Below are 24,371 nucleotides of genomic sequence, written 5' to 3' on the forward strand. Positions count from 1 at the left end.
AATGGCGAGTGTAATCATGCTTTTACTCCCACTTGAGATTAGAATTTGGATCTTCAATCTCCACACTCGCCCCACATATAGGGACGAGAATAGACTAGACAGTCCGTTAGGCGTTTATGATCTGACTTACTTATAATCTGACCTATTTATTAAAAAGGCTAGACTTATACTATTTTTAAAATCTATTTATTTAAATAGGTCAAACTCAGACTTATAAAAAAACTATTAGTCTGAGAAGCCGACCTATATATATATTTTATTATTTATCATTCTATATTCGATAATCGTTCTATATTCGGTGACGATTCTATATTTAGTAGTCATTCCATATTCGGTAGTCGTTTAATTAGTCAATCACTCAGTAGCCGTTTCATATTCGGTAGTCGTTCAATTAGTCAATCACTCGGTAGTCGTTTCATATTTATTTGAGAGATAATAATGGATGTGTTTGTTTCGGAAAAAAATATATTATTTGAAACCAAAAATTATTTTTTAGGGTTTAAATGATGTTTGTTTCAGATTTTTTTTAAAATTATTTTGTTAGAAAAGTTATTTTTTGTTTAATATATGTAAATATGTACATTGATATTGGTATTTGGAGAACATCATCTGATATGAGTATAACATTTAAATGTTTTAATGTGAATAAGACTTTTAAATAGGCTTTCAAACCAGACCAAACTTTTAAAAAAACTAAGTCATGCCGGAAAAAAAACCTATGATATATAGGCCGTAGGCCTAAAAAATTAATCTTAAGTCAGACTCAGACCTTTCAAAATCTAGTTTAACCTGACCTACTCTCACCCCTATCCACATACAATCTTATTTATGAGACATGTTTAAACTTCCAACTCTCTCCTCCACCACATTAGTTGGGGTGTGATGCGACCATAAACCCACAATTGCATATTATGTTACCATATCTAGGAACATGTGTTATTAAAAAAAACTCATCATTAATACTCTTAGTTTGTTATAACAAACAATCCCATTATCTACCACAAAATTAAATACATACCCAAAAGTCTAAAATAGAGGGAGGTCCTATAAGGCTGCAGAACTAAATTAAAATAAGTTGCCTTTTTTTGGTATATCAAAAAGTCGTCTTTATCAATAAAATTTGACTCCATTTATATAGAGTAATTTTTGGTGTACACCCATTTTACATTATAAAATAATATTTAATATATAAAAATTATTTTATTTATTATTTAAATTATTTAGTTTTATGATCAATTTTTCATTAATGGTAGGTGTTAAATAAGTATCTCTTATATATAAGGTGTACACTTATCATTACACATTTATTTATGTTAATATAATTGAGATTTCTGAACGAAAATAAGACATTATAATAATATTTTTTATAAACACATACATTATAATACAATTTAGCTCGATGGTCTTATTATACTAACAAAAAAAAAAGAAATTGTAACACAGAACTATCTATATAATTGGTTTGATTTTAGACAAATTCTATTCCACTTGTTTTATGTTTACCATGGGTTCCCCTAGTGTCCTAGAGATTGAAGGCACTAGAGAGGAGGTGGAAACATCAAGCAGAAGGATGAATGGAGGAGAGAAAGAGAGAGGAATTTGCTTGACTTGGAAGGATTTATGGGTGACTGTTTCTGTTTCCACAGGAAAGATCAAAGAAAGCAAATCAATTCTTGAGGGTCTAAATGGTTATGCAAAACCAGGGCAACTTTTGGCCATAATGGGTCCTTCTGGTTGTGGAAAATCTACACTTCTTGATTCTTTAGCAGGTACATGCAACATTAATCATATCTCTCTAGTTAACTCACCAAAACGAATTAATATTTTCTTAAATCATAACTTCAAATCAAAAATAATTCTATAATCATAGACTAATCAATATGTATTTTGATGTAAATAGTTTATGCTAGAATCACCACTCTTCAATTTCACAAATTATATTTAATAAACTTTAAATAAAATGAGTTATATAATTTTTTATTGTATTGCCTAATTTTGTGACTTGTCTAATAGTGAAGTCTTGAATTCAAACTTAAAATAAGGCGTCAAACATAATAATAATAATAATAATAATAATAATAATAATAATAATAATAATAATAATAATGACTCTTGCCATTTGAATTAAGATTTACGAATAATTTTCTTTTTATATTATAAAAAAATAATTTTTAAATAAAAATCTTAATTATGTTTCAAAATTCATGGTGGCTAATGGTTTCTATTTCTTTTTTAGGAAAAATCTTACCGAATATGATAATTATATGTATTTTAAAACTCATTAGATGATGTAGCAATATATTTAGAATCAACCTATGAAAGGAAGTTGATTGTCAAATAAGAAAACCAAAAGTCAACACTACCTCCATGAATTTTTAATTAATTCTTAAGAAGATGGTGTGTCGCGTGTCATAATGAGATACGTGTTATTTCATCTTACTACAAATTGCAAAATATAGTTGAGTTTAATAAAATGTAAAATAAAATGAAGATTAAATTTTGAATTGATAGTATGAATATCATTTTTTACAATTGTGTAAAATACATTTTATACAGCGATTTTAAGATAACTAATATAATCAACTAAGTAGTAACTAAAACAATACCTTATACAATATCAAAGTAATCTAACAAATTTAAAACTATCTCTAACACTACAATATTATATGTATCTTATTAAATATCAGTTTTATCAAATTCTTTAATACGTTCCAATGCATTTGGTGTTTGAGCAAATTAAAAGATAATATTATTTCATATATTTTTCAGGTAGATTAGGATCAAACACAAGACAATCTGGGGAGATTCTTATCAATGGCAATAAACAAGCATTGGCTTATGGAACCTCGGTATATATAAAAATCTAAAATTCTTTAACAAAAACAAATTGTAAAATAACTAATCAGTTAGTCCATAAATTATTTCAATTAATATGTATATGTGACAGTCACACATTATATGTCAATTAATTAATCCAATAACCATTCAATTAATATGTATATGATCACAGGCATATGTAACACAAGATGATACTTTATTGAAAACCTTAACTGTTAAAGAAGCAGTGTACTATTCAGCTCAACTTCAGTTACCTGACTCAATGTCTAAAGAAGAGAAGAAACAAAGAGCTGATTTTACAATCAAAGAAATGGGTCTACAAGATGCAATTAACACAAGAATTGGAGGGTGGGGTGTTAAAGGAATAAGTGGGGGTCAAAAAAGGAGAGTGAGCATTTGCATTGAGATTCTAACACGTCCTAGACTTCTGTTTCTTGATGAACCAACAAGTGGACTTGATAGTGCAGCTTCTTATTATGTTATGAAAAGAATTGCATCATTAGACAAAAAAGATGGCATTCAAAGGACTATTGTTGCCTCAATCCATCAACCTAGTACTGAGGTTTTCCAACTTTTCCATAATCTTTGTCTTTTGTCTTCAGGTAAAACAGTTTACTTTGGACCTGCTTCTGCTGCATGTAAGGTTAGGAATTAGCCTATATTTTACACCTATTAACAGAAAATTTATGCTAATTAATTTTCAATTATAATTGATGATAATTTGGTGTGATTGATTCTACTTTTGTTTTATTGTAGTTTTTTGCTTCAAATGGTTTTCCTTGTCCTCCCCTTCAAAATCCATCTGATCATTTACTTAAAACAATAAACAAGGATTTTGATGAGGTAAGTTGATTAACCAGTTCAATAGCATTGTTTCATAGTTGAGTAAATTGTATGAATGTGGTGAGTAGACTGATACAATTTTATTGACTAACTTGGTTATTCTTCTTGAAACATAGTCAATCATATACAATAGTAGTTTGCATAATTCATAAAAATCAGTTTGAAATATGTTTCTATGTTAGGATATTGAGATTGCTTTAGCAGAGATGAATGGAACAATTTCCACAGAACAAGCAATAAATATCCTTGTAAGCTCATATACATCATCTGAAAGAAACCAACAAGTTAAAGATGAAGTAGCAATACTATCTAAAAAGGTATATATCCTTTATGACTAACTTGATCACATATATAGCATATGCTTAAATATTGACATAAAACTTTGATGGGTGTTTTAGGACAACAATTCAACATACAAGAGGGAAAAACATGCTGGCTTCCTTAATCAATGTTTAGTTCTAACCAGAAGATCTTTTGTGAACATGTTTCGTGATCTAGGATATTATTGGTTACGCCTTGGCATATATGTTGCATTGGCTACAAGTTTAGCCACTGTCTTCTATGATTTGGGTACAAGTTATGGCTCAATTCAGGTAATTAGTATAAACAGTGGAAAACTATATATATGCCTCATCCCTAATTAATTGACTTTAAATTTTGCACCAATCACTTTTGATTAATTTTTTCAGGATAGAGGTTCATTTCTTATGTTTGTGTCTTCATTCCTTACTTTCATGACCATTGGTGGATTCCCTTCTTATGTGGAGGACATGAAGGTAATTCAAAGTTTCAAATATTTTGCAAATATATATATTTATAGTCACCTGACTCAATGAATTAATTTGTGCAGGTATTTGAACGTGAAAGACTAAATGGACATTATGGTGTTACTGCATATGTAATTGGGAACACCTTTTCAAGTATTCCATACTTGGTGGTAGTTTCAGTGATTCCTGGTGCTATAGCTTATTACCCTCCTGGTCTTCAAAAAGGCTATGATCATTTTCTTTATTTTATTTGTAACCTATTTGCTTGTCTAATGTTAGTAGAAAGTCTTATGATGATAGTTGCAAGCATTGTTCCTGATTTTCTTATGGGAATTATAACTGGTGCTGGAATTCAAGGAATTATGATGTTGGCTGGTGGGTTCTTTAGATTACCAATTGATCTTCCAAAGCCATTTTGGACATACCCTATGTTTTATATTGCATTTCATAGGTATGCTTTTCAAGGAATGTATAAAAATGAGTTTCAAGGACTCAAATTTGATAGAGATGGTGATGCTGCTGGATCACTCAATTACATTAGTGGTGAACAGATTCTAAGAAATAAATGGCATGTTGACATGAGTTACTCAAAGTGGGTTGATTTTGGAATTTTGTTGGGTATGATTGTTTTGTATAGACTTTTATTTTTTATTATTATCAAAACTACTGAGAAGCTAAAACCTATTGTTTTATCACTCATGTCAGTCTCTCCTAAGCAAACAATACAAGTTTTGGAGAATCCTAATGCCACTCCTTTACATGTAGAACTTGTATAAATAAATACACTCTATGTGCATTGGAGTGACTAATGCATATGAATCAAGCAAATTAATAAATAAATAGATTCTGCTTAACATACGGATGGATGAATCAATTAATGCTACTTTACTAGTGTCATCCACAACCTATGTAACTAGTATTGTATAATGTTTTGATTATGAATTACCACACACATGAATAGCACTAGAGTTTATAGTAGTATCTTTCCATAACTATAAAACTGTATCCACTTCTTACACATACCAAACTACAATAAACAAAGGAGTGCATTTAAGTTTATACAACATGTCCACACAAAGGAGTGGCATTAGTGCTTTCCACAACTTGTATTGTTGTATTGTGAGACAACAAGGACCCAACATTAGGCTTCACCTTCTCATTAATCTTGATTATAATAAGGAATAAAACTCGACACACAACAATCATCCCAAGCAAAATTGCAAGATCAACCCATTTTGAGTAACTCAAATCACTTTGCCAAGTGTCTCTTAAAATTTATTCACCAGTAATGTAATGTGTAGTAGTACCCTTTCCATTTTTAATAGCAAATATTAGTCCTTCATACTCATTCTTGAACAACCCTTCAAAAACATATGTATGAAAAGCAACATAGTGTAAAGGGTATCTCCAAAATGGCTTAGGAATTTCATGTGGCAATTTAAAGAACCCACCAATCAAAATAAAAATTCCTTGAATTCCAGCACCGGTTATGATTAGCATTAGATAGTTAGGGACAATGCTTGCAATTATCATCATAAGACTTTCAACTAACATTAGACTAGAAAATAAAACACAAGCAAAGTAAAAAAAGTGTTCAAATCCTTTTTGAAGACCAAAGGGGTAATAAGTTATAAGTGCTGGAATTATTGTAACCAATAAAATGAATGGAATGGATGAAGTGTTGGGGTTGATTGCAAGTCCCACATCCTTTAGTGTGGGAGAATAAAGAGAAGGCCAAGGCTATATATTGGGTTTTGGTCCTTTTGTTTTAAAATGCACCAGTCAGCAATAGCACTTTAAGCTTGTATCTAACTTAGTTTAAATATTTGCTTTGTAAGAGTGTGGTTGTACTGAGGTGTCTGGTGTGAGTGAGAGAAGTCTATGTGTTGTAACAATTTTCACATAGTGTTAATTCTCTGGTTGCCGGTTTAGGCAGTGGCCGTGGTTCTTTCTTTTGTTTTGGAGTTTTCACGTTATATTCTTGTGTTGTGATTGTGTCTTAATTCTTTTGAACTTATGCTGTTTTTCCCAACATGAAGAAATGTTCCCAATCACAAATGCAATTACACCATAATGCCCATTTTCTCTTTCTCTTTGAAATACCTGCAAACGATTGGTAGGTAGATTTAAATTATGAAGAAAATAAATTATTGTTTTTTTTCTAAAATAAAAAATAATAATATATTCGAACTGAAATATACACAAAAATAACACATACTATGTTTTTTTAAATAAATATAAGCAAAAACATATATCCTATTTAATGATATTATCTCTAAAAATATTATCATTTAACTTAACATTTTATGTTTCTAATGACTCAATTTATTAATTCATTAAAGACAATTTAGACAATAGACTTAATTTATTTATTAAAATTTAATAGATTATATATATGTAATCAACTATATTTTTTTAACTAGTAAAACACCCATGCATTTTGCACGGATTCAACTTTTTAGTACAATACATTTATAGTCTATAAAATAATTAATTGAATACAAATTACACTTAATTTCTTTTACTAAAGGATATATATAATTGATTGAATTGGTTAATATTCAAGTAGATTATAGGATGTGTGTTATAATTGATCTTATTTTTATACCAACGATGTTATAAAACACTTAATTTAACTAATTTTTTAGAGACAATTATTTATTCCATGTATGATTTATATAATAAATTTTAATTAATATATTATTATCGTTTATATTTATAAAATATTTAAAATATATTAAATTAAATTCATTGATGAATAACAAACAGTTGTCTGGTGTATGAATTATATGATACAACTGTTTTTTTATTAACTCATTTTTATAGAAAAATTATCAAAAAACTACTTTGTAAAAATTATAATTACAAATACTCGAATTCTAATGATGTATTTATTGCTAAATATTTTTTTTGGATATAATTTTTATAATAAATTATAATTATTCTATTTTTATTTAAAAATATCTAACTTGAACTAAATAAACTAGTTGATTAATGACAAGTATTTATCCCGTAAATGAATTGTACGTTCCAACATTGTATTTAGCAAGTAATTTTTCATAAAAACAACGTAAAACATTGAAGCATGACAAAATTATAGTTAGTGTACTATAATTATTCTTACTTTTGTGCCACAATATTAAAAAAAATAGTAATATTTAGTGACAACTTTATCTCGTATATAGTTTTATAATTAGTTTATTACAATAATTATTCATATTTTAATTTAGAAAATATAAAAAAAAAATACTAAATTAAAATAATTAATCATTGAAAATTATTTGTCTTCTATATGAATCGAACATTTCAACTGCTTTTTTACTAACTTTGTTCTAAAAAATTCATCAAAAAATTTATGTGTAAAACAATTATAGTTAATGTATTATAATTATTTTCTTTTTAATATTAACGAAAAAGAAAAAGTTTAACAAATTATTTAACAAAAAATATTTGTTCTGTGTATGCTTCTTTGGTGCCACGTTCACATAAAAAGAACATAAAAATTTTGATGTGTAAAAAAATATAGCTAATGTATTATAGTTGATCTCATTTTTATAAAGACGATATTAAAAGAATACTAATTTCAACTATATCTTTTATTGACAAACATTTGTGGTGTATAAATTTTATAATATTCTATAAATAATATACTATAATTATTCCCCTTTATATTTAGAAAATTCTAAATTAAACTAATTTTTTTTACTAAACTAATTGATTAATGATAAATATTTTGTGTGTGTGTATAAATCGTACGCTATAATTATTTCATTATTGATTAAGTTTCACATGTTCGAATGTCAAAAAATTGATGTGTGAAAGTTATAATTAGTGTGTTATAATTATTATCATTTTTATGTCGAAGTTATTAAAATAAAAATAATTATAATAATATATTTAGTGATAAATATTTGTCCGGTATATGATTTTTATAATAAACTATAATTAATATATTATAATTATACTATTTTTTATTTAAAACTATAAAAATTTCTAAATTATACTAATAGTTTAACGACAAACATTTGTATCACATAGCGTATTATAATTATTTTATTTTTATGTTGATAATATTAAAAAAAATATTAATTTTAACTAATTATTTACTGACAAAAATTTGTCATGTGCATAGTTTTTATAATATATAATAATTATTCTTTTTTTTTTAGAATATATAAAAATTGTTAAATTTACGTAAATAATTATAAATAAATATTTATTTTGGTGTATGATATGTACATAAGTGATTACAATAACTTCTTAACAACTGATTTCCTTAAAAAATAATATAAAAATTTATAATTAATATATTATAATTATTTTTATTTTATGTCTAAATATTATTAAATACAAATATTAAGTTCTCTCAAACAACAATTTGTTATGTGTATACTTTTTATAATAAAAATGCAAAAAATAAAAAGCAAAAATGCAAAACAAAAAACACAACAAATTATAAGAAAAATGAGTAGAACATAAAAAATTCAGTTAGATGAATTATAAAAAGGTGAGTAGAGACTTTTTATTTGCTGTGTTGTCTCTCATAGAAATAATAAGAAAAGTTGATGTGTAGCACGGAAAGCAAAGAACATAAAAGTGATAATAATGAATTGATTGATATTTAATGACAATTATAGCCTTTATTTGAATGATGTGGTAAAAAAAAAGCATAAATATGTATTTTCCATAATTTCTTACTTTTGAAAATATATATTTGATAAAAAATAACAGAAAAAAACGTGGCAAGTTTTAAAAAGTTAAAAGAAATAAGAGTAGAAATGCATCAAAAAATTTGAGTGTAGATGTATTAAAAAAAAAGTGAGTAGAGACTTTTTATTTGTGGTGTTATAGAAATAATAAGAAAAGTTGATGTGTACACGGGAACTAAAAAATAAAAAGTGATAGTAATTTCATTGATTTTATTAGGCAACAATTATAACATTTATTTGAATGACGTGTTCAAAAGAAAAAAAGAAAAAAATCTTTTTATAATATCTTACTGTTTTAGATAAATATTAGATATAAAACAATAAAAAATGTTAAAAAATATTGTAAGTTATAAGAAAGATGAGTAGAAATGCATAAAAAAATTGAATATAGATACATTAAAAATGCGAGTAAAGACTTTTTATTCGTTGACATAGAAATAATAATAAAAAAATTGATCAAAGAAAAAAATAATAATAATTGTATTGATTAATATTAAATGACAATTATAGTTATTTGGATGATGCGTTCAAAAAAGAAAAACGGGCAAATATATATTTTTTATAATATCTTACTTTTTTTATATATATATTTAGATATGCGTAATTTGATATTTTTACCTTTTAATTTATTTAGGAATTGTCAACAAAGATTATAGAGGCTCAAATGATTTATTCTAATACTTCAAAATTAAAATAATTGACTAATTTGACAAACAAAAAAATCATTCTATAGCTTTCGCTAATTTGATTTTGTCTAGAAATTTTAGAAACTACCTTCATCTCTTCCACAAATGAAGGAAATCCACCTATGCTCATGAAAGTTAAGAATCCAGCCACAAATGAAAGAAGTGAACCTCGACCCTAGAATATTAATGAACAGTAAAATGTAGAGTTAGAGAATATACTCTATTCAATCTTAAATATAAATATATATATATATATAATTTTTACATTAAATACATGAACTTTTATATTTAATCTCTTACCTTAATTGACCTATAACTTGTTCCCAAATCATAGAAAACAGTGCCTAAACTTATAGCCAATGAAACATATATGATGAAGCGTAACCAATAATAGCCTAGATCACGAAACATGTTCACTGATGACCTTTTTGTAAGCACTAAGCATTGATTAAGGAAGTCTGCATGCCCTTTCTTGTTTTCCATTGAGCTAGTATGCTGAAAAATACACATTTAACTCCTAATTAATTCATATTGTTCGACTAATTAACTTTAATCTAGTAAGCCATGAAAGGGTACCTTTTCGGATAGTACTTCTACTTCATTATGAACATCTTTGTTCCTTTCAGATGATTTATAAGAGTTCACAAGGATACAAATTGCTTCTTCTGTGGACATTGTTCCACTCCCTTCCAATACAGCAGTCTCAACATCCTAAATTGATTGAAATTCTTATAGTTCAATTTGTTTGAATTTAATTTGTGAGTTTAGTTAGTGTAAAAGAAAATCACACATGCATTACATCTCAAAGATATTTGGTGGAATAATTCACATGTTTGTTTTTGTGTTGATGGTTATAGTTAGATATTATTGTAATTATTTTATTTTTATTATTTTTGACGTGTCTTGTGATTTGAATAATTCTTTTTATTAATATATATATATATATATATATTTTTTTTTTTTTACTTCTTAGAAAAAAATAATAAAGTAACATAATAAATGTGATTTGGTCGAATATATTAAGAAAAAAATTATACCAGCATTACATAGCAATTAATCCAATTTTATTTTGGTATGTTGTACTAAAGGAGTGAATTCATTAAGAATAAAAAAAAAGCACAAATGTGTTATTTATGCTTGATCAACTTCGTCATTACCTGATCAAAGTCCTTGTTTATAGTTTTAAGTAAATGGTCAGATGGATTTTGAAGAGGAGGACAAGGAAATCCATTAGAAGCAAAAAACTACATTCAAACAAAAGCAAAGTCAATTACCAAGAGGTCATCATAATTGAAAACTAACATAAATAAATTTTTAGAGTTTCTTTTTTCCCCTTCCAAAATCATTTTAAAATTATATATATATCATCCAGAATTATACTTCCAAACAATTTTTTTTTTATCGTTCGAAATATGTTTTAAGAAACAAGGTAGTTTTTAAAAAACGTGGGGTGGGAAAAATAACTCTAAATTTATTTTCATTGGATATAAAATAAAATGGGCTAATTCCTAACCTCAGATGCAGCAGAAGCAGGTCCAAAGTAAACTGTTTTACCTGAAGACAAAAGACAAAGATTATGGAAAAGTTGGAAAACTTCAGTACTAGGTTGATGGATTGAGGCAACAATAGTCCTTTGAATGCCATCTTTTTTGTCTAATGATGCAATTCTTTTCATAACATAATAAGAAGCTGCACTATCAAGTCCACTTGTTGGTTCATCAAGAAACAGAAGTCTAGGACGTGTTAGAATCTCAATGCAAATGCTCACTCTCCTTTTTTGACCCCCACTTATTCCTTTAACACCCCACCCTCCAATTCTTGTGTTAATTGCATCTTGCAAACCCATTTCTTTTATTGTAAACTCAGCTCTTTCTTTCTTCTCTTCCTTAGACATAGTGTCAGGTAATTGGAGTTGAGCTGAATAGTACACTGCTTCTCTAACAGTTAAGGTTGTTAATAAGGTATCATCCCGAGTCACATAAGCCTACATAAATTGAAAAAAACAAAAATAGTAGCTTAGAAAAATCTGTCAAGACTTAAAACTTTTTTTTAAGAGTTCAAGATTAACTTTATACCGAGGTTCCATAAGCAAGTTCTTGTTTGTGACCATTGATCAGAATTTCCCCTGTTCGCTTTGTGTTTGAGCTTAATCTCCCTGAAAAATGAATGAACAGACGGTAGTTCTAAATATATATTTCTTTCATTAAAATATTTTTTTTTGTCATTAAATCTTAACTTAACTTAACTTAGTTAACAAATGTCGATTAAGTTTGATGTTTTATACTGGATTAAAATTTGGTACTTATGGTGGAATTTATCATATTTTTTTAAAATAAATTATATATATTAAAATATGAAATTTAGCTTCTATAATTTTTTTATGAATTAATTAATGTGTAGTCAAGAACTATTATTTTTTGTCTGTAGCATTAAATTCCATTATAAAAATGCTGACACGGCTAATAGAGGTACATAAAAAAAATTGCCTAGATAAATAGATCATGTTAGAAAATGACAATGAAATTTAAGCATTAAGTGTTAAATGTTAGAGTTAGGATTGTGTGAATTGGAAAAATATAAAAGTTTTATAATCAAGAGATATCACATATTAAAAAAATGTTTATAAGATGAATATTTGATAATTGGATCTGCATCAGGTGTCTAATTTTTGGAAGGATAGAAAATACACTCAAAGTGTCGTCGTTCGGTTCAGTTGAACTTGAACTTAAGTTGTATTTTATTTTTTAATATCCAGAAAGAAAAAAAAGTGCATTTTCTTTATCTCTATGTTTTTTTATGTTTTCCACCGAGTCAACAATTGATCTGATTTATTTTTAATTTCTTCTAGTTTTTGCTTGGCAGTTTTACAGACCCCATCAAAGTGAGCGTGCAATAGTTTTGCAGACTGATCAAACTATGCTCATGGTGTGTATTATTTTGTAGTACCATAATTTTTTTTTGTTCACGTTTTTCTTATGTGCTCCACCATGTCAACAACTGATTCGATTAGTGTTTAATTCCTCCCAATTTTATCTCGACAGTTTTGTAGACCCGATCAAATTGGGCGCAAGACAGTTTCGTAGACTAGGTCAAACTGGGTCACATTTTCTGCTCCACTCGTTGCAAAATTCCTTTCAGTTCATAAATTGCACAAAAACTTCGAACTTTACTGAGTTTTTTCTCTTCTTACCATTCACATTCATCTCATTTTTTTGTCCCTATATCAAAAAATTGCCCATTCAAAATTTCGAGTGACCATTGTACCATATTTTAGAGTGATTTTAACTGACATATTTAGATTGTATAATTCTATAACGATTTTCTAGTAAAACTGATCCAAGATATTGAAGCTACTTTTTATTATAAGAACATCATGATTAATCGTTTACCTTACACAATTTTAGACAATAATAAAACATCTTTTAGTTCGTGACTAAACCAATAATATTTTTAATAACAAAAAAATTATTTATTAAAAACAATTTTTGAAAACTAAAAAAAACAGCGGATACTATTAAACTCTTTGACTGCCATTACTTGAAATTATAAATCAATTAAGTATATAAGACAGGTGTGCTACACTTGAATGGGTGGAGAATATAGGAGCCTTAGTTGAGGGAAAATAATTGGTGCAGATGAAGAAAAAAATACGTTATAGATAAAAAGGCAAAGAAAAATGGAAGCTATTAAAGTGAAGAGACGAGGGTGAGTGATGAATAGAGATAGGTGTGAGATGCGTGTGAATGAGAGATAAATTGAAGAAAAAATATTGACTAACGAGAGATGAGTCATGAATAACACCCAAACACCCACTTTTTCCGATCTTCGCGTACTCCCAAATAAATAGCCGACAATTGCATTTTGTGTGGGATTTACACAAAGGTTTCCTTCCGTAAAATTAACCTATGACTTCATTTATAATTCAAAACTTTATTAATAATTAACAATAAAGTAGATTGTCGATAATTGATAATTTATATTTGAAAAATTAATAAATTAAAATTTTGATAAATTCATATTTTAATAATATAAAATAATATAATTATATTTATCTTATTTATTAATTTTGTGGTAGAAACTAGGGATCACAATCAGATTCACATTCCGTAGATCATACTCAAAGTTAAATTTTATTAAACGTGATTTTATAATTAAATTTGTAATTTTCTATTAATTTTTTTACTGATCTCGAATAATTCTGCCGTATGACTTGCAACTTCATAAAGTATTATTATGGATATTTGAATGTGTATTGTAACGTGTGTTCATTTGAAATATTTTGAGTTATAAAATATTTTGATTTATAATACTTTATGATTGTATTTAAGATATTTTGATAATTTTTAAATTTAATCGCAACAATATCATTTATTTATCGAGCTGTTTTAATTAAAATGTATGTAATGGATATTAATACGGACACTTAGGTACTAAAAAGGTAAGGGTACAAGTATTAAAATTGATACCCAATAACGTACAAACATGAATGTTAAAGTTGATACCCAATAAGAAACAGACACGAATATGAATATTTTTTAAATTCGCAGATATGTGGACGAATACTATATTATTTTACCAAAACCCTTCTCATTGTCATCCTTAGTAGAAACAAATAATCTCTAAAATGATAAAGTCAGATATATGTAATTCATTATCATAAATTTGAAAAAATTTAACAAACTCCATATATATATAAGTAGTAATTGTAAAAATAAAACAACTCATTTACTATTTACAATTTAACATACAAAATAAATTTAACTTTATCACAATAATAAATTAAAAAATAAATAATAATAAATATAACAATACATAATTTAATTAATTTGTATTTGATAAATTTATTATAATATGAAAGTTGATTTTTGTTGGAGTTATTTTAGTAAGGAATTAAATAAATTAACGAGAGGAATATATACCTAAAGCCAGTTATGTAAACAAGTGGTTGAGAGAATGAGGTTGTTATTTTATATAAAAAATAATAAAAATAAAATAATAAGGTGATAACTAGGAAGAAAATATAAAAAGTTATATTGTGTCCTTGTTGAACGATATTTTGTATTTATTTGGCTTAAATGTATTGTTTGTTTCTATGTTTAACTAGTGTGTATGTGTGTATGTGCAAAACAAGAGATATATTATCATTAAAATAATTTTATTTATTTAAACTCGTCTGATTCATATGGTATATATTGTATAGGAATATTGTCAAGTGTGTAAATAAATTTTATTACAATAATTTTGACAAAATAGTTTTTTTTATAAATAAATTTGATTTATACAACATTTTTGTGAATATTATAATATAGTCATTAACATTATATTTTTGTATTACACAAATAATTTATTATATTACATGTACATAAATTAATTTATTTGATTAAATATCATAGTATTTATAATTTTATACTCTAAGAGAAGTGACAAATATTATTAAAAAATAATAATTGAAGCAAACTATAATTTTATTTGGAAATTTAATTTATGATTACAATAAAAAAATATAGTCCATGTAATATATGATCTCATTTTTACAACGATAAAATCAAAATAAAAGCATTAATTTTAACTATTTATTTAGTTAAAAATATTTATCACGTGTATGATATTTATAATATTATGAAGAAAAAAAATTAAATTTATCTATTTGATTAGTAACAAATATTTATCTTGTGTGTGAATTATAAGTTCTGAATTGTGATAAATTAAAATAAAAACATTAATTTTAATTAATTATTTAGCTAAAAAGATTTATCGTGTGTATGATGTTTATAATATCATGAAAAAAAATACTAAGTTTACCTAATTAATTAGTGGCAAATATTTGTCTTGTGTATGAAGTATGAATTGTAAACTCTGAATTATGAAAAATTATAGTTAGTGTTTTATAATTATTCACATTTTTATGTTGATAATATTTATAAAAAAAATACTTATTGTAATTAATTCTTCAATGAAAAATGTTTATCCCTTGTATAGTGATTATAATAATCTTAAATTAGTATATTTTAATTATTCTCATTTTTTTTTATAGAAAATGTACTAAATTTAACTAAAATTTTAGTGGCAAATATCTATCTTATAATTCTAAATGTTTATTTAGTGATTTATTTTCACATAAAACAATATGAAGAAAACTCAAAGTATGACAAAATATAGTTAGGGTATTATAATTATTCTCTATTTATACTAACAAAATTAAATAAATAAAAAACACAAATTTAACTCATTATTTAGTAACAAACATTTATATCTTTTTTGGTGTTTATAATAAACTCAAATCAATGTATAATAATTATTCTGATTTTTATTTTATAATATTAACTCACTACATTGTTGTATATAATTTCGGGTGACAAAGTTAAAGAAACTTTTAGAACATGAAAAAAGAAGGAGATATTTTTTATCCAATCTTTTTTTTAACATTTCATTTCTCAAATGAAATAGGTCTTATCAATTTAGAGTTCGACTAAGAAATAACTAAGATTTAATTAATAAATATTTCAGTTGTGATTCATTTTTAAGTTCTCATTAACAATTCATTTATAGCTAAAATTAATTAAACACTTAAAGTTAATAATATATATATATATATAATATGAATTTTAATATGAGATGTAAAATGAATTTTCTAAATTTTAGTATAACATTAGTAAATTAATATAATTGATGCCATGTACTATTTTTTTTAATTGACTTAATATTGTTGAGATAATATTAAATTTAAATTTTTTTTATATATTTTAATTTTAAAATATTAAAATATGAGGCTTTTTTATTATGTAAACATTTTTTAGGTATTTTTTGATAAAATTAAAATTTTATTTTTTACAGAAATTTAAATCAGTTGTTTTAGTGACCTTACGTTCAGATTTAATTATATAAGGAGCCGATAATTATCTTTTCTTATAATTATATAATAATTATATTATAACTGAATTATGAGTTCGTTCTGTCAAACAAAAAATATAAATATTAATATAAATTATTGACAATAACAATTAATTATTTAAATAAATTAGACTAAATATTGCAATGTCAATTTTTTATAAATTAGTATTATGTTTCATATGACAAAATAAATAACTTTTATTAAATATTAATATCAAATTATTTTACAATGTCAATATATAAACTCTATAATAATATTACTATTACAATAAATTTGTGACTATACATTACTATTACTATTCACAAATTTCGCTAAACATTTCCCGCCAATTATAGATTTTTTATTTATTCAAAGTCAATCAATCATGCAGATATAATCTGGTACATCAATTGTAGAGATTTTTAATGAGCTTAAATTAAGCAAGCACGTGTTTCATATTTTTTCATTTTGACGTGGATGTTCCTCATTCATTTTGATGACAGGGCATTATTTTCTTAAGGATAAAGCTAACATGTGTACTATAACACATATTAAAAATATCAAAAGTAAAAATTTTGTTTCGAAAAAACAGTGTTTAATTTTTTTTTTTTAAATTGAAAACAGATTTAAAATATAAATTTTAAGATAACGTTTCTACGTCTAAATCATCAACGCTTTAAAGACACTTTCGCAATTATTAGCATTTTTATTTTTTTAATAACTCGTTGATTTAGTCACTAAACTAACAATCTATCATCAACTTACTACCTAAATTATTAACTTTTCCATTTCTCTAGTAAAACCGTAAACCCTCTTAATCATTTAATTTGTTGTCGGTGAGGCAGAAAATCTTTAATTTTTAGTTCTCTGTTTTTTATGTTGTTAGAGTTTTGTGAGTTTGTTACATTTTGATGCCCAAGTTGACATAATACATATAGAAGTAAAAAATGAATTTTAACATGAAATCTTTTATAAATATGTATATAATAGTATTTTGATAAAATTATTAAAGTTTTTTATTAAAAATTAATTTTTTAGACACCATTTATCAAACTAATATAGTCAATTTATTGTACACTACTACTTTTTAATGGATAATAAAGTCAATTAAAATTAATATTTTTTTTATTAAATTTTGTTTTGAAAATTTTAGTTAACGAGGCCTTTTACCTTATTAAATGATGTGTGATGCCATTGTTTTTTATTTTTCTTCATTTTTTCACTGTTATTTTGATGCCTCTACTAGACCCCCCAGTATAAAAAAACAAAAGAGGCTCCAAGAAGAATGAAGAGTGGGATCGAGAAAGAGTGGTAAAGTGAAAAAGGTTACAAGATTGTACTTATTCAAAATTCCAGAATTTATCCGAATTTTTTACTAGATTTTATCCAATTTCCAAAATTCCAGAATTTATCCAAATTCCAGAATCTTTCTATTAAGAGTAACATTTTTATTATTCTTTTTTTAATTTTTTCTTTTGATTCTTCTTTAATTTATTTTTTATTTGTTAATTGAATATCTAAATTTTGGTGATTAAGTATTATTATCTCAGTATAAATATTGCAAGTTTCTTTCTTTTACAAATTTTACATTTCTCACTTATTGAGAGATATTAATCTTCTTAAAATAAATAGTTTTTTTTTCACTTTTTAATTTATTTTTTATAATTTAATTATGTTTTTTCCTTTTCAATATAACTAGTTTTTTTTTTTAGTATTTTAGTTTTCAAACATAACTTATTATTGGAATTTATTTATCAATATTAATTTATTTATATATATTTTTTCTTCATTTTTTCATTAAAAAAAATATTAAAACAGATATTTTTCAAGCCACCACTTCGAAGAGCACTATCAATTAATGGTATTATTTAGTGTATAGAAATTTGCATTCAAAACAAAAATACTCATTGAATATTTGTTGTTTTTTTTTTTTAATTCTGATAACCAACTCATATAATATATAACTTTTGAAATTCCCAATAATTGATCGTTACATCAAAGCAAATATCTACATTTTTCCATGACCAATATTCAACTCTATCCTATTAAATTATATATATAATAACCCACTCATATAATATATAACTTTTTAAAATTCCCATAATTGATCGTTACACCAAAGTAAATATCGACATTTTTTTATGATCAATATTCAACTCTATTCTATTAAATTATATATATATATATATATGATAACATGATATGTTGGGGGAAGATTAAAGTTTATCCTTATGATATCAGTTCTCAATTGTGGTGTTTATCTTATATTGATTAGTTTATACGAGGGATAACATGATATATTGTAGAAAAATTAAAGTTTATCTGATTTGTATTTGAAATTGAAAGTTTCATGAATATAAAACTAACGTAGATAAAAGTAATATTGTGTTGATCGTTTATTTTTAAGAATAAGTATTTTTTAAGTTGTCTTTTTTCAGTTGCGGTATTTATTAGATAATTGTGATTCTTTATTTTTTGTAGGTATTATGTTTTTTATTTTAATTTTATTTTTTTATTATTCTCTCTTTCTTTATACAACAAATAGAGATTAATTACATATTTCTACTTTCACATTCTCCTCAAGGATATATAAGAGGAAAAACAAAATAGACAAGTAAATTGTATTAATATATCCATTGTTGCCTTTAAAAAAAAAGAGTAAATTGCAAACAAAAACATCGATGTATCTTTCACCATGTATTGGTCGTAATGTCATTTGTATTATAGCCAAGATACAATTTCTTAGTATTTTTTTCTTTCATATTTTTTTATAAAAAATAAAAAATGTCCTTAAAATTTATGTCTATCGACAATGTTGTTATTTACATTCAAAATGATTGAATTTTTAATTTACTACCTATACTTTTTATTTTATTACATCTAGAATTTTCTTCCTGATTTTTCTTTCAATCAAGAACTCCGTGTGAATAAATTTTTGAAATTTCAAAGATTCCAAACCACCTTGATTTTAATTTTTCAAAAAAAATTTTAATCTATAATTTAAAAACAACTCCTACATAGAATTCCTATCTTTGAATTTTTGCATCATGCAATTTTTTGACCATGAACTTATACAATTCTAGATTTTGTTCATAAGAGAAAAACATATGCTTTTTTAACTCGTGAAGCTATATAGCATTTTAGCTACTCCAACTTGATCTAAGTTCAAGTTCAACTTTTCTATAGTCTGATGGACTTTGTATTGAAGACCAATTGATAAATGGCAAGCTTTGTCATATACGAGTCTATAGGGTGACATCCTTAAATCTATATAATAGAAATTATTTAGTAATTATTATTTTTTTATGTTATTTTGTTTTTGTTTATTTATTAAATTTATTAGATCTATACAATTTTCGATAAGTAGTTATTAATTAGTATTTTTTACGTGCATATGTGCATATGTGCATATGTGCATTCATAATTAATGTAGTATTTTTTGTATGTTTGACTAATGTTAAGTATGCACATATTTATATTTTAATTATTTCTAAGTATATCCTATTTTATTATTTATTTTATAAATAATTATCTTGGCATAGTGATAATGTGTTTGATTTCTTTTATTTTTATATACTTGTTATGTCATTGTGACTTATATAATTTTATTATAATTTAGTAATTAATATAAAATGTTGATGTTATATATATTTATTTTTGTGAAATTATATAAAGTCAGAGTGCCATAACATTGATATACTTATTCTCTAATGTAGTAGTATTTCATTGTTTTGAAAAATAAGTATATTTATAGTGATTATTTTGAATATGAGAGTTTCAGTTTTTAGTAATATGTTTTTTTTAACATTAATTATTTTAATTACTCTATTTTATCATATATTAGTTGTAAAATATTAGTAATGTTTTGAAAATTAAATGATGTTTGGAGGAGTATTAAATATGAGATTAAGTAACTATTAATTTCATTTTAGCAAAATAAAAATAATAATAATAGTACAACATAAAATAATTAAGGAGATCAATGGATCTAACTCATGTGTGTGAATCCTAATTGTGTTAATAAAATAAAATAAATAAGGAATGGGGTTAAAGACTTCCGCAGCCGCCGTGAAAGGAAAAGAAAACAAAACAACAAGACATTTGTTTGACGGTGATCGAGAACTGTCCCAGAAATTAATCATACTTTCTCATATTTTTAATCATCCTAATTTTTCTATAAAATACTCGAATTCTCCATTTATGGCATTCATTATTTTGCACCATTCTTCTTCATCCTACGTATAATATGAATGAAACTAACATAAAAACGACTGTGTGAATAATGACTATATTATCCAATTATTATTTTCTGATTTACGGTAAGTTTACTTGACTCAATTTCGAAATTGACTCTTTTAGAAAGTGTTCTCATAATTTATTTTTGACGATTTACTCATAAATTGTCGAGTTAGATCGATTGAAGGACAATGAGTCAAAGAACAAAAAGTTTTTTCTTGTGGACTCATTTTCGTGTGTGAAAGTATCGAAATAAGGTAAGGGGTGATAGATCATTTAAATTCATGAGTATAATATATTGTAAGATGAACGAGAAAACCGTATTTCCCAATAATTTATCCAGGGTTTGCTACGTAAGGCAGTAGCCCTTTCAGGGATAAATTAATTAGTGTGAAAATATGAGAATTGTGATATTAACATGTGGAATAGAAATATTTATATGGTCTTGATTGATTTCATTTTTCTAAATATGTGATGTTTGATATTATTGTGATATTGAGTGTCAAATGAAATTTGTGCATACGTTTGATTAGACGAGTTTATATGATATGATAATAAAATATGGATGCGTTGTATGATGTAAGTTTATGAGATGTGATACTAAAAGATGAATTTATTGTGATAAGTTTATGTAATGATGATGGTGTATGATTAATGATAGTGATGCTATAAATTTGTTATAAGGTTATGTGATGATATGGTGTATGATTGATGATAGTGATGTTATAAATTTCTGATGAGTTTATGTGATGATGATGATGATGAGGAGGATCTATGATTAATGATAGCGATGTTAAAATCTATGATGAGAATATTGAAGTAACTCCATATTTGATGAAATATTGGTGATTTCAATTTGTGCATGAGTTGACGGTCTTAATGGAGTATCATAGACCAACGAGAGGAGAAAATGGATGTTGAGAATTTTTTATGTGGAGATTATTTTGTCATCACATAGGCAGTTCCTGACAAGTCTAGTGATTTCTGGGAAGTACAATTGAATGAGTCTGATCGTGGTGGTCTACTTTTGAGCCTTAAGGAAAGATTGTTAAACCTTCAGGTATTCAGATATAGAATTTCTAGGTGACTTGGAGGTAGCACTCCAAATGTTGGGAGCTACCATGCAACACATGTTTCTCTCAACTGTCGTGTATATATGTCTCATGTTGAGTTGAAGGGATCTATCAGGACAATGGTCAATTTGAATTGTCCGTCCACTCGGGTGGTGGCATAATATCAAGCCTTCTAACCAAGTACTTTAGAGTTAAAATGGTACCACACTGTGAAGTACAGTCTAAGCTCATGCATGTCATTGCATTTCCTTGTGATTGTTTTGTTGTGATTAATATGTATCATGCAATAATAATTTCTCTTGGTTGTTTTGATGCTATAGTGAAATGTGTTGATTTTCCTTTAGTGATTTTGACTTTATAATTTGATATTTTTCTTGAGGAATGTTTGTGTGATGATACAGTTTTATTAAGATTAATTGTGTGCTCTTTTTACTTATATTATACTATCAACATGATTTCGAAACTTACCTCATTCATTGTTTATGTTTGACTGGCTTGGCATTGCGTTTGCGAAATCACATTTATTACAAGTTAATGAGTCTTGGAGTTAAAGTTTGAGAGAAGTTACGCTCTGATAGGTGATATCGGGAATGAGAGTCATAAGTTGTATTTTTATTTATTTAATTAGAAACAACTTTTTGTATGAAAACCTTATAAGTACTAGTAGGTTTTTAGAATTAAATTAAGAAATTCTAGTTAAATCAAGTTTATGGAGATTGATGTGCTTTATAGGAGGAAAAAAGTTTAAATGTTCCTTTTAAATTTTGAGAAATGTGATATCCTAAACTTGTAAAAATTTCTTTTTCCTCTAAAAGAGTTTTTATCTATTCACTGTAATTTTTTTATAAAAAATATGGTATAAGTTGTTATATATTATTTTGGGGTTTAGGGTGTCACACATAATAAACTAAAATGTCTCATATTACTATATAAATAAAAGTAAGTGTCATGATACAAATGATAACCAAGGAAAAATTGTTGGCCTTTAAGACTAACTCTAACAATCTCTCACTAGCACTAGAGCCAACCAGACATACTCCTAATACCATTCGATCTAGTTTAACCATCATACTTCGAATGAGCAATTGGTTTCGTATGTGGGTCATCAATGTTTTCCAAAGTAGGAACTCTATAAATACTCACATATCCTCTATCGACGATCTCTCGAATAAGATGAAAATACTGAAGTATATGTTTGGACCTTTGGTGAAATATGGGCTCTTTAGCTTGCGCGATTGCACCATTATTATCACAAAAAGGTTAATCAGATTTGTAATTCTAGGAACTATATTTAGTTTAGTAACAAACTTTCTAATTAAAACAACCTCATTTGTTGCATTAGAGGCAACAATATGATCATCATTTGTAGTAGAATCAACGATTGTCTCCTGCTTTGAGCTCTTCTAGATCACATTGCCACCATTCAGGCAAAACACGTAGCCAGACTGTGATCTTGAGTTATCTTTATCAGTTTTGAAGCTAGCATCAATGTAACCCTTTACAACGAGCTTTTCCTCACACTAGAAAATAAGGACGAATCATTAGTCCTTCTCATATACCTTAAGATGTTTTTAACTGCGGTCCAGGGACCCTTCCTGGGATCTGATTGGTACCTGTTCTCCATGCTCAATGCATACGAGACAACTGGTCTAGGGCATATCATAGCATACATGGCAGATCATATTGTTGAGGTATATGGAATTTTACTTATGTGTTCCTTCTCATACGATGAACCTGTCCATTGTTCTTTCAACCTGTATACGCCATGTGACATATGCAAAAGTCCTTTCTTGGACTCATGCATATTGAAATGGTCAAGTATTTTGTCATTATATGCACTTTGACCTAAGCCAAGCAACTTCAATGATCTATCTGTATAGATTATGATTCCTAACACAGATGAGACTTCACCTAAATCCTTCATCGAGAAACAATTCCTTAACCATATTTTCACGTTTTGTAATATAGGGATATCATTTCCAAAGAGCAGTATGTCATCCACATACAATACCAGAAACACTATTGTGCTCCCACTAACCTTCTTGTAGACACAAGGTTCATCTTCATTCTTAAATAAGCCAATTTGTCTTACAACTTCATCAAAACGAAGATATCAACTTCCTTAAATGGACATTTGTAGCCTACGTACCTTTCCAGCATCCTTTGGATTTTTAAAAACCTTAGGTTGGTCATATACATATCATTGAGAAGATTTTCGATAAGAAATGTTGTCTTGATGTCCATTTGCCAAATTTCAAAATTATGGTATGCAACAATAGCAAGCAGAATCCAAACAGATTTAAGCATTGCTAGTGGGTAGTAGATTTCATTATTGTGTATACCATGAA

The 24,371-nt window shown here is 26.0% G+C and overlaps 1 protein-coding gene and 1 pseudogene across 1 annotated transcript; one reads left to right on the forward strand and one right to left on the reverse strand.

The window, feature by feature from the left end:
• Positions 1 to 1,416: 1,416 nt before the first annotated feature.
• On the forward strand, positions 1,417 to 6,379 carry LOC101503225 (ABC transporter G family member 1-like). Its single transcript, XM_004504760.4, has 8 exons — positions 1,417 to 1,769; positions 2,770 to 2,849; positions 3,011 to 3,481; positions 3,595 to 3,681; positions 3,864 to 3,998; positions 4,080 to 4,274; positions 4,371 to 4,457; positions 4,532 to 6,379. The coding sequence occupies exons 1-8, from the start codon at positions 1,496 to 1,498 to the stop codon at positions 5,222 to 5,224; spliced, it is 2,022 nt and encodes a 673-aa protein (XP_004504817.1). The 5' UTR covers positions 1,417 to 1,495; the 3' UTR covers positions 5,225 to 6,379.
• Positions 5,359 to 22,500, reverse strand: LOC101490081 (ABC transporter G family member 1-like; annotated as a pseudogene).
• Between the last annotated feature and the right edge of the window lie 1,871 nt (positions 22,501 to 24,371).

The sequence above is a fragment of the Cicer arietinum genome, chromosome 6 (genome assembly GCF_000331145.2).
Source record: "Cicer arietinum cultivar CDC Frontier isolate Library 1 chromosome 6, Cicar.CDCFrontier_v2.0, whole genome shotgun sequence".
Lineage (NCBI taxonomy): Eukaryota > Viridiplantae > Streptophyta > Magnoliopsida > Fabales > Fabaceae > Cicer > Cicer arietinum.

Excerpts from the sequence above, each read along its gene's own strand:
- LOC101503225 (XM_004504760.4), top strand. The coding sequence starts at position 1,496 with ATGTTTACCATGGGTTCCCCTAGTGTCCTAGAGATTGAAGGCACTAGA. Across the intron at positions 4,275-4,370 it reads CAAGTTATGGCTCAATTCAG|GATAGAGGTTCATTTCTTAT; the intron begins GTAATTAGTATA and ends TAATTTTTTCAG. Across the intron at positions 4,458-4,531 it reads CTTATGTGGAGGACATGAAG|GTATTTGAACGTGAAAGACT; the intron begins GTAATTCAAAGT and ends TAATTTGTGCAG.